Below are 16,739 nucleotides of genomic sequence, written 5' to 3' on the forward strand. Positions count from 1 at the left end.
ATTAGGAAAACAGAAACTACAGTATGTGATTCCATTTCAAATAGATCAATATGAAGTCTCACAAGAACAATATGTATATCTTGAAAAATATTCTATATCGAAATGTAACAACTAACGAGTGAGTTAACATAACATACACAATTAACTTGTTTTTATATTATTCCGATGAGAATCCTAAGCTAGTTCAAAAGATGTCACTATTCATCCCTTCTTGAATACAATGTCAATATTGGCTAAAATCTTCGAGTTACAACCTCGAAAAAGTCAGTTTAGACTTATGATCCTGATGGCATCCTAAGGTTCCAATGTATTGTCTGAAAAAAAAGTCCTAACTCCTGCTCTAGTGAAACAACACCATAAATCAGAAAAAGTTAACAACATATCAGTTCATAATACAATTTAGCTTTCATAAATCAAGACACAGGCTCAATCCTCATTGCTTAGACATGTTAGAGCAAAAAACCATAAACTGCCATCAGCATGTGTAATCCATGTCATGATGACTCGTGTCACAAAACAACAATCTCCATGGAATAAGTAGCTTCAATTAGTCAGAAAAAAGACAGCTGAAACTAAGCTTCGAGATTTTCTAAAGACCTATGCAATGCAACTAATGGAATCAGAAGCACTGGATCTTGCAAATGGTATGATTTGCATTGTAAAGGTAGAGAAGCAGATTGCAATAAGTTAACATAAAGTGCATACAAGTGCTATTTACAAGAAAGAACCTTATATAAGGATCAAGCTGTTAAGAACTTGGCCCATATAAATATCGTACAAAATATAGTTTTGATCCACCAGAAAAATGCAAAAAAAAACTGATTTCTGGTATTTAAAAATTAAAAAAATGCAGCGCAGCGAAAAAATAAAATATTAGATATATTTTTATTATTTACCCTCTGATTTTGTTAATTTTTAATTGTACTAAAATAAAAATAAACTAAATCAGTAGCCTATTTCATGTTTTTTTTTCTATTTGTGGTCTACTAGTGTTTTATTGACTCAAAAATGACAATTGGCTCACTCTAGAATAGCAACATGAGAGCAACAAAGCCCATATAGAAACACTAATCTAATCACATTTTAGTTCAATAGAACGTAGCCATTTGGACCATTTTAATACAATGTCATAGTCCAATCCTTTCCGACTCAACCAACTATTACCCTGTACAGGAAGACCAAGTGGCAATACTAAGAAAAAATGTGAATCAGCTAGATGAGGCACAAGACAAGGGACAAAGTAATACTTTTTTTTTGTCTTAGTATAGTTTACAGGAAAAAAACTTACTTGAATAAAAATTTTGATTCATAAATCTGAGTGTTCTGTTGTGTTCAATATTTTAATGCCCAATTTCTTGTCCTCATGTAATTTTATAGAACCTTATTTTTTCTTTCTTTCTTTGCGCTAGCAAACAGTTGTTTGCATACAAAAACCAGACAGAACAGCTATTTAATTAGATCTAATCCTGAAGTTTTCTGGCTATGTTCTTGCAATGTAACACTTCAGTGTACTCAATTAATATATTACGATACAGATAATAACTGAACTTCTGAGACTAGACTAAACATGATAGTATCCACAATCAATTTAGTTCTTTCCAAATATGTTAATCAAATGCTAGTTATGAGATGAAGACTGATAAATGCAAGACAACACATCATGGGGAAAACAACACAGGGATGAAGCAGAGAATGCTAATGTAGCTTACTATCTGAACTCAAAGAATTCTTCTCAGGTTCTTCAACATATTCCTCCCTTATTTCCACAAGCCCTTCCTGTGAGAGGAGGAAAAGTGAATATATTAGAGTCTGAAATTAAATGGACAAAGAGAGAATAGAACGAAGGGTGTGATTTTGAGTAGGCATTCTTTTTCTTTCTCAGAAGCCCTATCTAAAGGATAAAGAATGAGCACAAAGCTTAGCTATATTAGCAGTTGCCATACAAAAAACAATAATGTATAGTGCTTGTGTTTGTCTCATTCGACACACTTAACAAGTTATGAGAGAATGCTATATTGCCCATTATACTATCTTGAACATCTATCACTTCAGATACAGTTTATCATTCATGAATATAGCTTATGTAGATATTCAACTGAGTGTTCTTATCATAAAACTGTTAGTGGTAGTTGGTAGAGAATAGAGCCATCAATGAGAGGTTTAATATATTATGCTGAACAAGAAGAACCATCACCAGTAGCTTTTGAAAAAAGTCCTCAATAAAGAAAACGAGGTGAGAAATAGATAAGCAATAACCAACTATATTAGCATGTTTATTTTGTAAACACCTCAACTATTGTGTAACGCTTAGAAGCAAACCCCAATCGCACAAACGACAATTCTGCAGAGAACCAAATATATATATAGTAGAGTAAACTCGTTATGTCGAAGCACTTACAAACGCCTCCTCCGCTGTGGAATTGAAGAACTTAGCCTCGGCCTCAAGATCCAACATCGTCGCCTTCAAAGCCTCAACCTGGGCTTCCAATGCCTTGCCCCTCCTATGCAAAATATCCGTAGTCTGCTTCGCAGTCCGCTCCGCATAATATCCGTCTCCTAACAATACCTAAATCCACGAAATTATCCCCTCTGCCAAAAAATTCAGTTGTGCTAGAAACAAACGCCATTCGCAACGAAAAGAGCAATCTTCATACCATGAACTCGTTGGTATGGATAAGGCGGCCAGGGAAGAAAGCCGCACCTCCAAAAGGAACCTGTCAGATTTTACGGGGGAGGCAATGATAGGAGTTGGAATTTCAGCAGGGCGAGAGGGTGGTTTAGATAGTAGAATAAGAAGGAAAGGAAAGCGACTTTCTCTTGCCATGATTTCGTGCGAGAGCTCATCGGGAAGGGAGCGAACAAGGGATATAAGGGCGGAGTTCTCGGAGACGAAGCCCTGGAGACGCCGGAGCTCGCTACCGCGTTGGACGACGGCTTCCTCCACCCGCCGCGCGGCCTTCCGCGCCTCCTCAGGGGAGAAAAGGGATCCGAGGGGGGTGACCGTTCCCTTTACGCCGTCGGCCATGGAAGAACAGGAACAGATGGAAAAAGGGGTTTCCTCTGGGTTTAACAACTGAAAGTACTCCGTCCCTTTTAATCCTCATAGAGAAAAATTATAAGGGTTACCGCACCGAGGCGGATTGGCAAGGCAAACTTGATGTTCTTATTTTACAAAAGGCACCCCGTACTTTTTGCGCACACATTTCATGCCTCTTTTATTTTTATTTTTTGATTTTTCTTTTATTGAAGAACAATCTCGACTCAATGATAAAATTATTATAATATAACGCTTTATAATCATGAATTTAAGTTGTAAACATAGTTTCTTATCATCCTTTCAAAAATATATATTATTATCAAAACTCAGTAATTTTCTATTTTAAAATATTATCTTAAGGTTATTAGTGTTACTATTGTTTCAGTCTTTTATATATATATAGTGAGAGACAACGTGTAGCTTGGGAGGCAAGTGATTACACCTAACTATCCTTCGAAAGTTAACCCAGACATCCTGTTCAATGTTTGCACTGATAATTTGTGTGTTCTTTATTAAATTATACGAAGCTGCATGCGCTTTGTCTGTTTCATGAGAAAGAATAGAAAAAAATATCTAATGAATTTAATTTCTGAAGGGAATCTGATCACCTCGTTCCTAACCTTCTGCCTTCAGTACTGATCGATCGCTTTTGGGTTTTCTTTAGCTACGGAAGTTTACACTCAAGAAACTGATCAGCGACAGTTTTATTCTGGATTTGCAGATGCGAGAGATGGATGGGCGTTTCAGGCAGCAAGGAACAATCCGATCGAGAAAGACAAAAGAACAAAATGACATGCATGTGTCTTTACTCAAAAACACCACTAAACATCGATCAATATATAACAGCTAGCACTTGTACGCAGAGAATTTGCAACTACAGACAGCATGCTTAATATTAGCTTCTTCTTACATGAGCTTGGAAACCGATGGATCGATCGCGCTGCGTTCATTTCCCTTTTGCTTCCTTCTCCTTCGGCTTGCTCTTCGTAGTCTTCACAAAGCAGAAGCACGAGCAGCATGGACTCCGAACCAGGAACTTCATGGTAGTCTTCTTGATTCTGAAGTGCAATCCAATTAATTAGCAGTAGTAGTGTGTCTGTCTCGCAGTCTCTCCTATTTAATCTACAACTGATGCCTTTTTCTGCCACTTGTTAAAGGAGATGCCTAGCTACTATCCAGTCCAGTCCAGTCCAGTCCAGTCCAGCTCTAGTAGTAGTATATCCATGTTTTTTTAATCAACAGCCATCTGCTTTTCCATTTGTAGGGTCATGCTGCAGGCCAATCAAAGAGACAGACACAGGCTACTGTTTCTTGTTCCACGAAATCCTCTGGGAGGAAAAAGGAACCTCGTTCGTCCAAAACTTTCAACTCGCACTCCCTTTCTCTGTTCACGCCGCCCAACTTGGATTTTTAATTCAACTGTTTGCATCGTGAAGAACGCGAAATTATCGAGACCCGGCACGGGATCTATGTATTTTACCACTCCTTGTTTTAATTTTGTTATTGATTCGGTCAAGGGATGGGATGATTTCTCATCCTCTCTGTGGTCAAGTTCCTTGAACAAGTCAGATGCACGTCAAGTTAGCTTTCACTAGATGGGCTCCTGTCGGGTCGGCTCATGTCGGATCGTCTCATGTAGAGTATCTAGAAACTAAGTTGACTCAAGTTCGGATATGAGTCAACCAAATCACAGACTAAAAAATTTGTTGATTAAGTCATGGAGAGGACTACATTGATCAAATTAGGAATCGAAGACGGGCCCACGACCATTTGTGAGGAGGTAAATCGAAAAACTACAATTGGTCACGACGCAGGAGGGTATTGCCTGGTTTCGCCAAGATTCGAACCCTTATTCTCTTCTGCAAATCTGCTACGTTATAACCAACTCAGTTATACCTCAGGGGCGACCAAATTAAGAACCTTGCCAATGGTGTAGTAGGCTCTACAGCATCATCTACCACATCAGTTATTTTAATGTTTACCTGGTTAAGTTTTTTTTAATCTTTTATCGTGCTAATTTACGTACGTTATTAGTCGGTCCACTACTCCAGCCTACGGCCGCTAACTGCGGCTAAAAAGAGAAGCATGTCGTCCACTTGCACTTGTATCTTCTCACCTGCTTTTCGATTACGTGACTGATAAGAAACACAAGTGGGTCGATCGTTTCTCGCGTTCAATTATTTTTAGATTGGACATCTCACAGACCTTCAACATTACGAAAATAAAACGAATTATTTTTCAGTTAATTTGAACACCGTGTTAATTACTGAGCACTTTGATGAGTAGTCTCACCTGAAAGACAAAGAAAGATCCTACGCCTTCCAGAAATTTGTGAACTAAATTCAATAAGGAGGCATTGCCGACGATCGAGCGGCAGCAATTTTGGCGTGCTCGAATTCATTAGACAATCTCCTATTTCTCACCATGTTTCAGAATTTCCGTCACACGTCTCTTTCTCCGCACAGCTGCATCATTCGAGGAATGGCTTTCCTGGTCGTACGTCTTTCTCAACTCTTTCAGAGAATAATGAAGATGAAGAACAATCTTGGATCTGCGAATAAAAATCTTAATGTTCTATATATCGTTCTGTGCAGATTGTGTATTATATATATATTTTCCGAAGATTTTTCTTTGGAAATTCATTTAAATTGGAGAAATCAATAAGATATTGGCTATTGGTAGTGTATATCATCCCCGCAGGGGGTAGATGGAGTGTATTTGTCTGTTAATCAATACGACGAAGACTTTCATTGTCTTTCTGATTAAGAATCCATTCCACTTGTCCATTAAAATCATGTGCTTGGAATTAATTCAATCTTCTAAGCTTTGTTAAGAAACATTAATTTGACCATCCACTTCAAAAAACTAAACAAATACTTAATATCACCTTCAAGCTAAGTCATGATCGACTATAAATAAAATATACACAAAGGCAACTTTCGATCAAGCTAAATCATTGGCTTGTAAATTCTGAAAATCTACAATTAAATCTAACACAATTACGTGTGACAGGATTTTTTTTTTTAAAAAAGGAAAAATGCAAGGCCACACGAGCCTTCTCTTCTGTGGAAAGAGATGCCCACGGAGTCCATGTGTTTTTGCATTACCTTTTTATATAAAGCTCCCGGTTGCTTGTTTTAAGCTGCAACTTGAACAGTACAATGAAGAGGCTGAGCATGAAATAAGAGGGGTTATGGAGAAAGCAAGAGGAAGGTCCTAACTGAGCAGAAAAAGCTGCAGTCTCCATGGAAGCATCAAGCACACAGACCTTACGGTCTGCAGAGAATCTAAGCCTTCCTAAGGTATTAATTGCTTTATTTCAGATCAGGAAAAAAAAACCAAAAACTATGTTTCTTATTAATTCTTATCACGTGTAGAGCACTGAATTTGATAAAGTTCATTAGAATGGATGCTGTTGTCCCTGAGCAAGTAGGAGGAGTTTTTCCATGTTAAATTCAGCACCTCTGTATTGTCTTGCATTTGAGTACTTTTAAGTTTCTTGGCTGTGAAGCTTTGGATTAAATGGCAACATATTTTTATTATTTTTAGTTTTTGCTTCATGCTGGAGAGAAAAAGTACTATGACAAGGAGCATGTCTTTGTTTATTAAACCCATTATGTGACTAGAAAGAGACTTGCATGAGAGATTTTAGTGCCCAGCTTCCTTTGATGTCACATATTAAAAGAGAGAAGCAATATAACTAGTTCAGAGTTGACTAGGATATTTATTTATTTATTCAAGAGTTTCTTAAGTTTTCCTGTGGCCTGATTTTCATAGGAGTTATGTTTATATTTGATAGAAAATCCATCCCATCAAAAATTGTTTGTTTGCCAACAAACGAATTTGCCAATTGTTTTATAGCCAAACTTATCAAGTACAAACAAAGCTACTTATATTTGATCCAAAAAAAGGTAAAGTTGATTGTCAACATGGTTCTGATGCAAATTTAGGTGCAAGTGGTTGTTATGACTGCCAATATGAGCTGCAACCATTGCAGGATGAGGATCTCCAGGGTCGTCTCCAAAATGAACAGTAAGAGCTAATATCTAGGTTGGGTCGCAAGATATATATTGGAACTAACTTCATGTGCCACTTTTGGCTTGGTGTTTTTGGCAAATAAAACTCGTAGCAGGATTGTTAGATTACACGGTGGACATGAGCAAGAAAGAGGTAATGATGAGGGGTGCCATCGACACCAAGAAGGGAGGAACGCGTCAAGTAGGAGCATTGAAGCATGCCAAGAAGAAGAGATCTTTAAGTTTATTTGGACTAGAGTGTTTTGGTGCCACCTAGTTATACATCATGTGCAATGACTAGCATTATAGAGTTACTGATATAGGAGAGGAGAGGCACCTCACAGTTTATGGAATATTTGAAAATTGTAAACATGAAAAGAAATAAACATGTAAAGAAGCTACAGATTGTGTACATATCAAGATTGTAAATATATTTTTCCAAAGTGGAAGAGGTAGGGCGTGGTGTTAGTTCAGGATTTCATTACCTTGATATGATGATCATATAATTATGAATTTGCACCACATTCATATGGGGGAAAACCGCTACGATCTTATGCTGCGTTAACTCTTTTATTTTGTTTTTTTTGAATTTTCAACATATTAGATCACAGATTACTGCTAGATTGTTGAAATCTGAACCAATATTACTGCTCTGCAGTGTCCATGTCTTCATCGTGGGCTCTCATGGAATTCCATCTCCTGAGATTCATGGCCAAGTCATGAAAATGATTAAGACAGTGAATTTTAATATGATGTCTATTGCTATTGAATTCATGAGCCAGATTTGAAAATAAATAAATAAACAGCATTAGAAAAGATGTCAACGAAAAGCAACTCTGGCAAATGCATCTGTTGAATTGGTACAGGGATTTGTTATAAAGTAATGCCCATGAACCTTTTGCATCTTGTTAAAGAAGAATAAATCAGAGAAACACCAAACAAATAAGGTTCCTATTTTTATAATAAATAGAATAAGATCAAGTCCCCTAACTTTTTTTCTATCTCTCCTTTTGTTTTAGTAAATAATTTGTGAAACTTTATATAAGTTGTAATTTGTGTAAATTCAAAATAATTACTTTTCTTTTACCATGTTAGGTTGATGTAGGTATTGCCATCCCTAACTGCAGTGAGTCCTTATCTCAACAAGTATCTTCTATAGTAGAGAATACCACAGACCTAGCATGTTGATTCCAAACATGCATCTTCCAACAAATACTAATAAGAGATTAAATGTTTTCGCATATACTTTGTCATGCAGCAGTATTGTAACTTTGTCAGCTTGTAACTGATATATACTTCTCCACAATAATGTCAAGGAAATTAGCAGAAAAATAGTCGTGGCACATGCATGATTAAATGAGTACCCAACTACTAGTATGCCTTGCACATTCAACACCATGAATCAAGAAACTGGAAAAAGACAACTCTAGGGAGAGATGCAGCAAGGGCCCATTTTGCCTATTTGCTTAAGCAAAGAGGGTAACAACCAAAAGATTTTTGGTAAAACCACAAACTGGAGGTGATATACTATAAACTGTCCAATATCAGCTAGACCATTTAAGCTCATAAAGACAGGTCCACATATCGATCATCACTCCCTTCAAATCTTAAGTGATTGAAGAGAGTATGGTGATCAATAGGATAAAAAGAAAAGCATATAAATGATATCGGTAAGAATTGTAGGTACACGTGCACTAGGGTTTGAGGTGCTTTAATGGGAAAAATATGTTCATCATCTTTGCATAAAATTGCTGATCTATTCACAATAAATATTACCAAGCTAAGATAGTAAAGGAGGTAAATTGTTTAAGTACCTTTCCGCAGACTGGACAAGTGTCACTTCTTTCCATCCATTCATATATACAACCAAGATGAAAATGATGAGAACACTTTGCCACAATTTTGGGATTTTCTGGAGTATATTCTGTGATGAGTAGACAATTAAGAATGACTCAAATGACCATCAGCTGTTTCCATAAGTTAACATTTCTTGAGTATGAATGATGACTTAATAGAGGAAATTACCATAACTAACAAGATCCAAATGTCAATATAACTATCCTCCATAGATAAGTTCAGTTTTTCAGTAACCTTGGACTTGAAATTTGCATTTATACAAAGTTGATTTTGGAGTATTGGTTAGGACAATTGTTAGTTGGTGAGGATGGTCTTCCACTTAAATTTTATAAGCTATTGGGCTATAATATCTATATACTAGTGCCTTAAGCATGATGGATGGGTCCTAATCCCAAAAATCTTATGCTATTAGGAAAAAGTACAATCCAACCTTACATTATTTAAGACTAAAAAACTTAAAATATTAGGAAAGAACACTGATTAATTTTATATTTTAATACTTCCTTGTGTGAGCTTGCAAATTGGATTACCCAACTCAAAACACGATTAATTTAGATTAATCAGTTGTATGTTTTTCCTAATTATAAAAATCAGACATATGTATCCTCATAGCACTAGGAGGAATTGAACATGCTTCTGTGCAATGATAAACTTGATTAACTACTTGACCCATAAGATGACATTGTTAGCTTACTGGAACTTTTTAATGTTTACTTTTCTAGAAAAAATAATTTGAAAAATGAAAAAAATAGAAAACGAAAGAAAGATTAACTATCATCTTTTAACTTCCTATACAACATTATTTTCTATACAGAGGATCAAGAAAAAGAATTACTATCAAATATATTCTGAAATGATCAAACTAGAAAGCTGTAGTTTTAGGAGTATAGCACACATCATGCTGAGGAGGCAAACTATGTAAATATGCACTTAGGCTGAGTTTAGTGTCTTTGAAGTCACCTTCCAGACATGTAGGGCAGACATCTTCATCTTCTGAAGACGTAACAAGAAAACCTGTACCAGATGCTTTTGTAGACAGATTTTTCTCCGATTCAATGTGGGTAATCTTGCATCCTTCAACAGATTCTGTAATATTTCGTTTTTTAACACTTCCCAAGGTTTCAACAGCAGAACTGCTACCATTTCTTCTAAGTGTGTGCAAATCTTCAAGGATGTGGCTCATAGACTTCTCACGCCTCGAGCCCAATCCCTCATGTTGTGACAGAGAATATCTAGGATCTCTTTCATAAGGTGGCGGTCTAGGAACAAGGTGAGATGTCTCTGACAATGAACTATCAGAAACACTTCCTGGTGCCGAAGATGTTAATGAAGTTGTCTGAATTTGGGCAGATAAACGCCCATCAAGCCTTTGAAATGTTTCACCATACTGCTAAGATGAAAGATTTTCAAACTCACATAAAATCAGCAAGATGAACTAAAATATTAATTGAAGGTGCCAGACAAGTTGACAATAAATAGAGAAATATTCAGAAAACTTTTTTCTGATATAACTTTTTGATACAATTAAATCTAAGAAATAATGCCAACCAAAAAAAATTATGTGCATTAGAATCACTGAATATTTAAGATGATGGTTCATACTAGAACGACAAGCTATAATCCCGATAGCCAAGAATCCTTTAGAAATTTGGGTTGGCTTTCGGCATCTTCTTCAAAAATGTAAAATAAACTGAAATACTGAAATGTCTACTATTACCCCATTCAATAGCTGATGAAAGAAATATCTTAGGCATAAGCAGTGCCGATATATGGGATTGCTTGAGTAGGCATATTCTTCAAAGTCCTCTGGGCACAGACAGCAACAGAGGGCACCCATGAATGCAATCCCTGGTTAACTTTGCACGATTGCAAGCATTAGGATCATTAAGAGTTCAAGATCAGGTAAAATAAAAATTTAGATGCAATAATATTTTCAGGATCATGAACTTACCACAGAGCAGGTTGCAAAACCTGTGAGAAGTTTCTTAGTCTTGCTAAAGTTTCCAGAGATTTTACAAGGAACAAAAAATCAGACTTCGTTCAGCCTCCCCCACGATGGAATCAAAATATTTCCATTATTACCCAAAAATTGATAACCTCATATTTATCAGGTTATTTACAAGAAAGGCAATGCTCAGTCTTTTGAATTGGAGATAAATGCATGTAAACTTGCAACTGATGCTCTGTCCTTGAAATTGGAGTTCAAATGCATGTACACTTGCAACTCCAAGAGCTCAAAACAAAATGAAAAATGCACTTCATCACATGTCAAGCACATGCAGAAGAGATCCAACAATCAGGCATCAACGAGTACATGTGAACCTAGAAACCAAGAAAAACATTGCTTTGGCAAACTCAATAATCAATATGTAGCAAGAGGAGATACATTAATAAGTTAGCAGTAAGAGCAATCATATATAAGGTGGCAAGGTTACTTCATATAACAGTGTTAAAGGAGCTTTTATCTCAATCAAACTCATCACATCACAAGATTCTCCCTGAAATGGAGCAATAAATATTCAAAAGGTCAGAATAATAATCTAATTGTAGAAGCAAAGAAAACAACAACTTAAATTTGACACTTACAAGACGTGTGTGTGATAAAAATAAAGATACCAATCATGCTACACTTATGCCGAGCGGGCAACACTTGTGTATGTTCAAAAATGATAGCATGATGTCAACACTGGCCAGTGTTTCTAAACTACAGTTGATGCATGTTTCTCATTAGCATGTTGGCATGGTAAGGTACTGTATAGTCCAATTCTATCTGTGTCTCGAAACATCAAAGAATGTATCTAAATACAACTCGATACTACTACTATGCTAATAATGCTATGCTTTGCTCTACACAACCAACTACTGGGTTAAATATAATTAACTACCAAAACTATTATATGATACATTTCCAAATGTTTTCCTCTTCCATACCATGATTATTTACAAATTTAGTCATGCATAGCAACAAACCAGGCTACCATCCATGCAATATATATTACAAAAATCATTTAAAGTTTTACAGAGCAATTTACAAAAATCTCATGCATTTGCCATGTACCATAGGCCAACTATTCATCAAGCCATGTTTGTCAAATCAAGATATGCTATACAAGGTATTTATCAACATGGTTTCTGCATCACAATATCCTAAAGGATCCCAAATTACACAGTAAAATTTTTCCCTTTGGTAGCATGTTTCAACAAGTGCCAAACTTATCTATTTCAATTATTGGCTACTTGATTATGCCTTTTAAATAAAAAGTTTTGCTTGAACCACATGTCCACCAAATTCTCCAAGAAATACTGCCTTTTTTCTGTCGTTTTATGAAGTCCCAACTCAAGCTAAACATGTCCAACTAAAGAACATTTTCTTTCTTTCTGATACTAGAATCTCATTTCTAATTAGTAATATAAATTGGACACCCAATATATTGACCCAAAAAGGCATTCTATCTTCTGATTTATAAAAAATAGAACTAAGAACACAATTGGAAAACCACAGATAAATGTAGAAAGATGAAATTTTTCCCGCATTTACCAAATAAAACGCAAACACAAGTCCTGCTCGAAAGAACTACTTCAAAAATTCATAAACAAAGTCTCTTCGGAGACACACGATTGAAATACACAAATAAACTGATGTCATCGGGCTCCCAGGAGAGACGATAAAATAATTGGGAAACATCAATCGAGCGATTGAACAATAAACAAAGCTAGGTCTAGAATCAAACAAAATACAAACTAGGCGAAAATTCTCACCTTGATGAGAGAAATCCAATCGAGAGAGGGTATACCGCCCTCTCGCATATTGGGCGAGGGGAAAGGAAGAGCCGAGAAACCGAAGAATACGAGCCCAGGAGGAGACGGGCTTGGTGCGGTGTCGCTTGTCGTCAGCGTTCCATCATTGTGTGCGCCACCCCATAGGAAGTGTACATGCGGGAAGACCGGCGTTTGCCATCGTGTCCTACCATCGTCCGTCCGTTTAGCGTAGCGGAGCTACGAAGCGCGATGAGAGGAGCTAGATGACGATGACGTGAATCGTGATCAGCCAATAAATATGCGGCGCTTCAATTGAAGATTTAGGCTGAAGCAGAATTATTAAAACTAATAAATTTAAATTTCTTCAATCACAAATGTGTTGAGATGGCCGAGTTGGTCTAAGGCGCCAGATTAAGGTTCTGGTCCGAAAGGGCGTGGGTTCAAATCCCACTCTCAACATTTTGTTTTTTTTTCCCTTGGAAAATTTGCAATCTAATAATTTAGTCACCGTGTAGATCATTTGTATCCAACTAAATATTCGTTATCAATTTAAGTTATTGTGTTGAGATGGCCGAGTTGGTCTAAGGCGCCAGATTAAGGTTCTGGTCCGAAAGGGCGTGGGTTCAAATCCCACTCTCAACATCACTCTATAATTTTTAGTTTTGTTATTACAAAAAATAATAATTTTCAACCGTTGGATCATGTTCTTGATCCTGTTTCTGACGTCGTGACTCGTGATCGACGTTGTAAGAACGGAATGATATTTTTATGTCGTTTATTTGTGGTTTCAGGAGGAACTCATCGTCCCAGTTCGTGCTTGATGATCTGTTTTAAGCAAAACTGTGAGATATTTGAATATCTATATTATATTAAATATGACTATTTTTATACCAGCACGATCACAACGTCAGGTCAAATTCAATACCAGCACGACCGTACGATCGACCCGGCGTCCAGCAATTGCCCACGTCCGACGACTGCATGCTCCTCGCTCTTCCGCGAGCGCGATGCTCGGCTCTCTTACAATTTTGCTCCGGCGTCGAGCAGGTGAAACAGATCCACGCCCAGCTGATCGTGAACGCTCTCCTCGCCCAGCCGTCCGCCGTCGCCAATCTGATCGAGCGCTACCACGCCGTGGCCGGCCGGGATGACTACGTTCGTCTCATCTTCCACCACCACCATTGCAGCTCTGCGTTAGTACTGTCCGACGCCATGCTCCGTTGCACCCGCCCAGAAGACGCTCTGTCCCTGTTCTGCCACCAAAACAAAAGCGGCCTCGTCACGCCTGATCGCTTCGCCTACACTTGCGCCCTCAGTTCATGCGCTCAATTGAACGCTCTTCTCGAAGGGACGCAAGTCCAGGCGCGCATCGCCAAATCTGGGCTCATGTCCGACGTCGTCGTCAGCACCACTGCGGTCCACTTCTACGCGAGCTGCGGGGACATCGGCGCGGCGCGGCAAGTGTTCGACGAAATGACTACGAGAAATAGTGTGACTTGGAACGCTCTGATGACCGGCTTCTGCCTCAATGACCGCGCGGAGGAGGCGGTGTCCGTGTTCAATGAGATGCTGCGACATGGCTTGCGCGTCACAGAGAGGACGGCGATCGTTTTGCTCTCCGCTTGTTCTCAGCTTGGCGATCTGGCCTTGGGCAGCACGGCGCATGGGCGCATCTACAAGACTGTTGCGCGTTTTGAAGATTGCGTGTTCACTGGCACTGGTTTAGTGGACATGTACTGCAAATGCGGATCCCTCACCGGTGCATCCAAAGTGTTCGACGATATGACTTGTAGAAACGTTTTGACATGGAGCGCGATGATAGGCGGGCTTGCCATCCACGGGGAGGGAAAGGCAGCACTCCGGCTGATGGAGGAGATGGTGAAGGCAGGCTTTTGGCCCAACGCAGCCACCTTCACTGGCTTGCTTTTCGCCTGCGTTCACCGCGGGCTCGTAGACGAGGGCCTCCACCTGTTTGACGCCATGAAGAGCAGGTTCGACGTCGAGCCGTGCATGAAGCACTACGGTTGCATGGTGGACCTCCTTGGGCGGGCCGGGATGGTGAGGGAAGCGTACGAGTTCGCGAAGGCAATGCCAGTGGAGCCAGACGTCGTTGTGTGGAGGGCTTTGCTGGGGGCATGCAGAATCCACGGCCATGAAGAGCTCGGCGAGGAAGTTGGGAAGATTCTGCTGCAGTGGGAGAAGAGATCGGCAAGGAGGGGTAGTGGTGGTTGTGAAGACTTCGTCGCATTGTCAAACATGTATGCTTCAGCTGAGAGATGGGAGGACGTTTCAACAGTTCGAAGGGAAATGAAGAAAAATACATCAGGAAATAGACCAGGTCAGAGTACGGTCTGAATTTGGTTACACATCAAAACTTGTTCCTTCATCAAAATCATGTAATGAGTTTAAACTGGTAAAGGTACTGCAACCTCAAATCTGTAACAATTTCAAGGGTCTGTGATACATGTATAAATCATCTGTGCAAATATTCTATCTGGAATCCTCGATAAATCATCAGACTCAGGTGGCTTTTCTCATTTGCATTGTAGACAAACATTGTTTATTAACACTCCTCGTCACCAAATCCAAACCATGACTTAGCAGATCTCATAAACCTGTACAATAGTAGAAGAGAAGAAAACAAATGAGAATGGGAATTTTACAGGTACAGGTTCAATACAACCAAAATGGTTGTCACAGAATTGCAGTTAGTACAAAGAAATTTGGAAACAAGCTTAGCTAACTAATTAACTAAAGAAAGCTAATAAAATATCATTAAGCATTCTGGACATATTTCCTTGAGTCATGTTTTAGTGGATTGATGATCTTCGTTTACCCAACAATCAACATAGCAGTAAAAGCCAAGTTGAAACAGATTGCAGCAAAAGTGAAGGACTGGGACCTAACCGAAGTTGTGCAGGCCACCCACTTAGCATGTTACATATAGCCAAATCAGCAATCTCTAACCTAATCAACAAACCAGTCCACAGCTCAGTTGCCTTATCTTTCTTTGAATGAAATGAAAGACAGAAATAGGTAAAATTCTTGCTGATGATGTATGGAATAATCCATGGCAGATCTATTCCTTACAAAATATCAACTTGCTAGAGTTACACGCCATGTGAAGGCGAAGCTGCTTGATCCCTCAAACTTTAGTTATCAAGACTTCTTTAGTTGCAACAGATTCAGTGTAAATAGGATAACTGTCACTGCAAATTGCACAAAGGCACAATCAATTGACAACTCCTATCTGAATCCCTGACAATGATCATCCTTGGGGTCAAGCACGACTACCATCTGACTTCAGTTGGCAGCTCTAAAATCACTATGTCATCTGACCATGTCATATGTTTGATGCAAACCTAATATATTAGAGGCTTGCAGTACTGACAAAAAGAAATAGAAAATGTTAACTACAGTGGCTACAAAGGTTTAAAATCGTGTTCAGAGTTGGGCTTGCAAACCCCAATCAAAACAAGACAAGTTAGTGTCATTTTAGTCGGGCCTACCATATGGTGTCAGTCACTCCAATAAGTAGAAAGAAGAGGAGCTTACCTAGATGCCATTTCTAGGAGCATTCTTTGAGTTACCAAGTGTTGTTGCAGAGCAGCTCTAGACTGGTTTAAAAGTCAATTCCACACTAGGAACTTTCAGTTTCTGTAGGTCTCATTTGTTTTCTCTTTTTTCCTCTCTAGGTTTCATTTGTTGTCAAGTTCCACACTAGGAACTTTCAGTTTCTATAGGTTTCATTTGTTTTATCTTTTTCCTCTTTAAATTTCATTTGTTGTCATGAGAAAGAAAAAAAAAACAGTTCTTAGCTATAGGATCAAGTTAAGAAAGAAAGACAGTCGCTATGAGCAAAAGAGGTTATAGTAACACTTAGACTGTATCTCGGGTCCCCCATGCCTACAATACAGTTCTTAGCTATAGGATCAAGTTAAGAAAGAAAGACAATCGCTATGAGCATAAGAGGTTATAGTAACACTTAGACCGTATCTCAGGTCCCTCGTGCCTACAAGTTATATTTTCTGTTGAGCGCCTAGGCTAGTTTTAAAGTTGATTTCAAATTA

General features: G+C 38.4%; 4 protein-coding genes and 2 non-coding genes across 8 annotated transcripts; 4 read left to right on the forward strand and 2 right to left on the reverse strand.

The window, feature by feature from the left end:
- Positions 1–1,709: 1,709 nt before the first annotated feature.
- On the reverse strand, positions 1,710–3,051 carry LOC141819279 (uncharacterized; the record flags this gene model as incomplete). Its single annotated transcript, XM_074706617.1, has 4 exons — positions 2,822–3,051; positions 2,655–2,714; positions 2,399–2,566; positions 1,710–1,776 (listed from the first exon to the last, which is right to left on the reverse strand). Coding segments are annotated over exons 1-4 (499 nt in total), but the record flags the coding sequence as incomplete, so codon positions are not given.
- A 3,084-nt stretch (positions 3,052–6,135) lies between these two features.
- Positions 6,136–7,333, forward strand: LOC141819282 (uncharacterized). The gene is made up of 3 exons (XM_074706623.1): positions 6,136–6,339; positions 6,988–7,069; positions 7,167–7,333. Exons 1-3 carry the CDS (start codon positions 6,283–6,285, stop codon positions 7,328–7,330), a joined length of 303 nt encoding a protein of 100 aa, XP_074562724.1. The 5' UTR covers positions 6,136–6,282; the 3' UTR covers positions 7,331–7,333.
- Positions 7,334–7,368: 35 nt separating this feature from the next.
- On the reverse strand, positions 7,369–12,768 carry LOC141819281 (E3 ubiquitin-protein ligase At3g02290-like). Of its 3 annotated transcripts, XM_074706620.1 has the most exons (6): positions 12,670–12,768; positions 10,862–11,232; positions 10,628–10,766; positions 9,871–10,297; positions 8,868–8,977; positions 7,369–7,752 (listed from the first exon to the last, which is right to left on the reverse strand). In XM_074706620.1, exons 3-6 carry the CDS (start codon positions 10,745–10,747, stop codon positions 7,723–7,725), a joined length of 687 nt encoding a protein of 228 aa, XP_074562721.1. In that variant the 5' UTR covers positions 10,748–10,766; positions 10,862–11,232; positions 12,670–12,768; the 3' UTR covers positions 7,369–7,722. The 3 variants fall into 3 exon arrangements, with proteins under 3 accessions (XP_074562721.1, XP_074562723.1, XP_074562722.1); XM_074706622.1 differs by lacking the exon at positions 10,862–11,232 and having other exon boundaries at positions 10,628–10,758; positions 12,670–12,761; XM_074706621.1 differs by lacking the exon at positions 10,862–11,232 and having other exon boundaries at positions 12,670–12,760.
- A 279-nt stretch (positions 12,769–13,047) lies between these two features.
- On the forward strand, positions 13,048–13,128 carry TRNAL-AAG (transfer RNA leucine (anticodon AAG)). The gene has a single exon. It is a non-coding gene; the product is annotated as a tRNA-Leu (tRNA).
- A 102-nt stretch (positions 13,129–13,230) lies between these two features.
- TRNAL-AAG (transfer RNA leucine (anticodon AAG)) lies at positions 13,231–13,311 on the forward strand. Its single transcript has one exon. It is a non-coding gene; the product is annotated as a tRNA-Leu (tRNA).
- A 339-nt stretch (positions 13,312–13,650) lies between these two features.
- LOC141819284 (pentatricopeptide repeat-containing protein At3g18970-like) lies at positions 13,651–15,206 on the forward strand. The gene has a single exon (XM_074706625.1). It carries the CDS (start codon positions 13,651–13,653, stop codon positions 15,022–15,024), a length of 1,374 nt encoding a protein of 457 aa, XP_074562726.1. The 3' UTR covers positions 15,025–15,206.
- The last annotated feature ends 1,533 nt before the right edge of the window (positions 15,207–16,739 follow it).

This window comes from Curcuma longa, unplaced genomic scaffold, assembly GCF_044706935.1.
Source record: "Curcuma longa cultivar G26 ecotype Majalengka, Jawa Barat unplaced genomic scaffold, ITB_CL_G26_1.1 contig_28511, whole genome shotgun sequence".
Classification (NCBI taxonomy): domain Eukaryota; kingdom Viridiplantae; phylum Streptophyta; class Magnoliopsida; order Zingiberales; family Zingiberaceae; genus Curcuma; species Curcuma longa.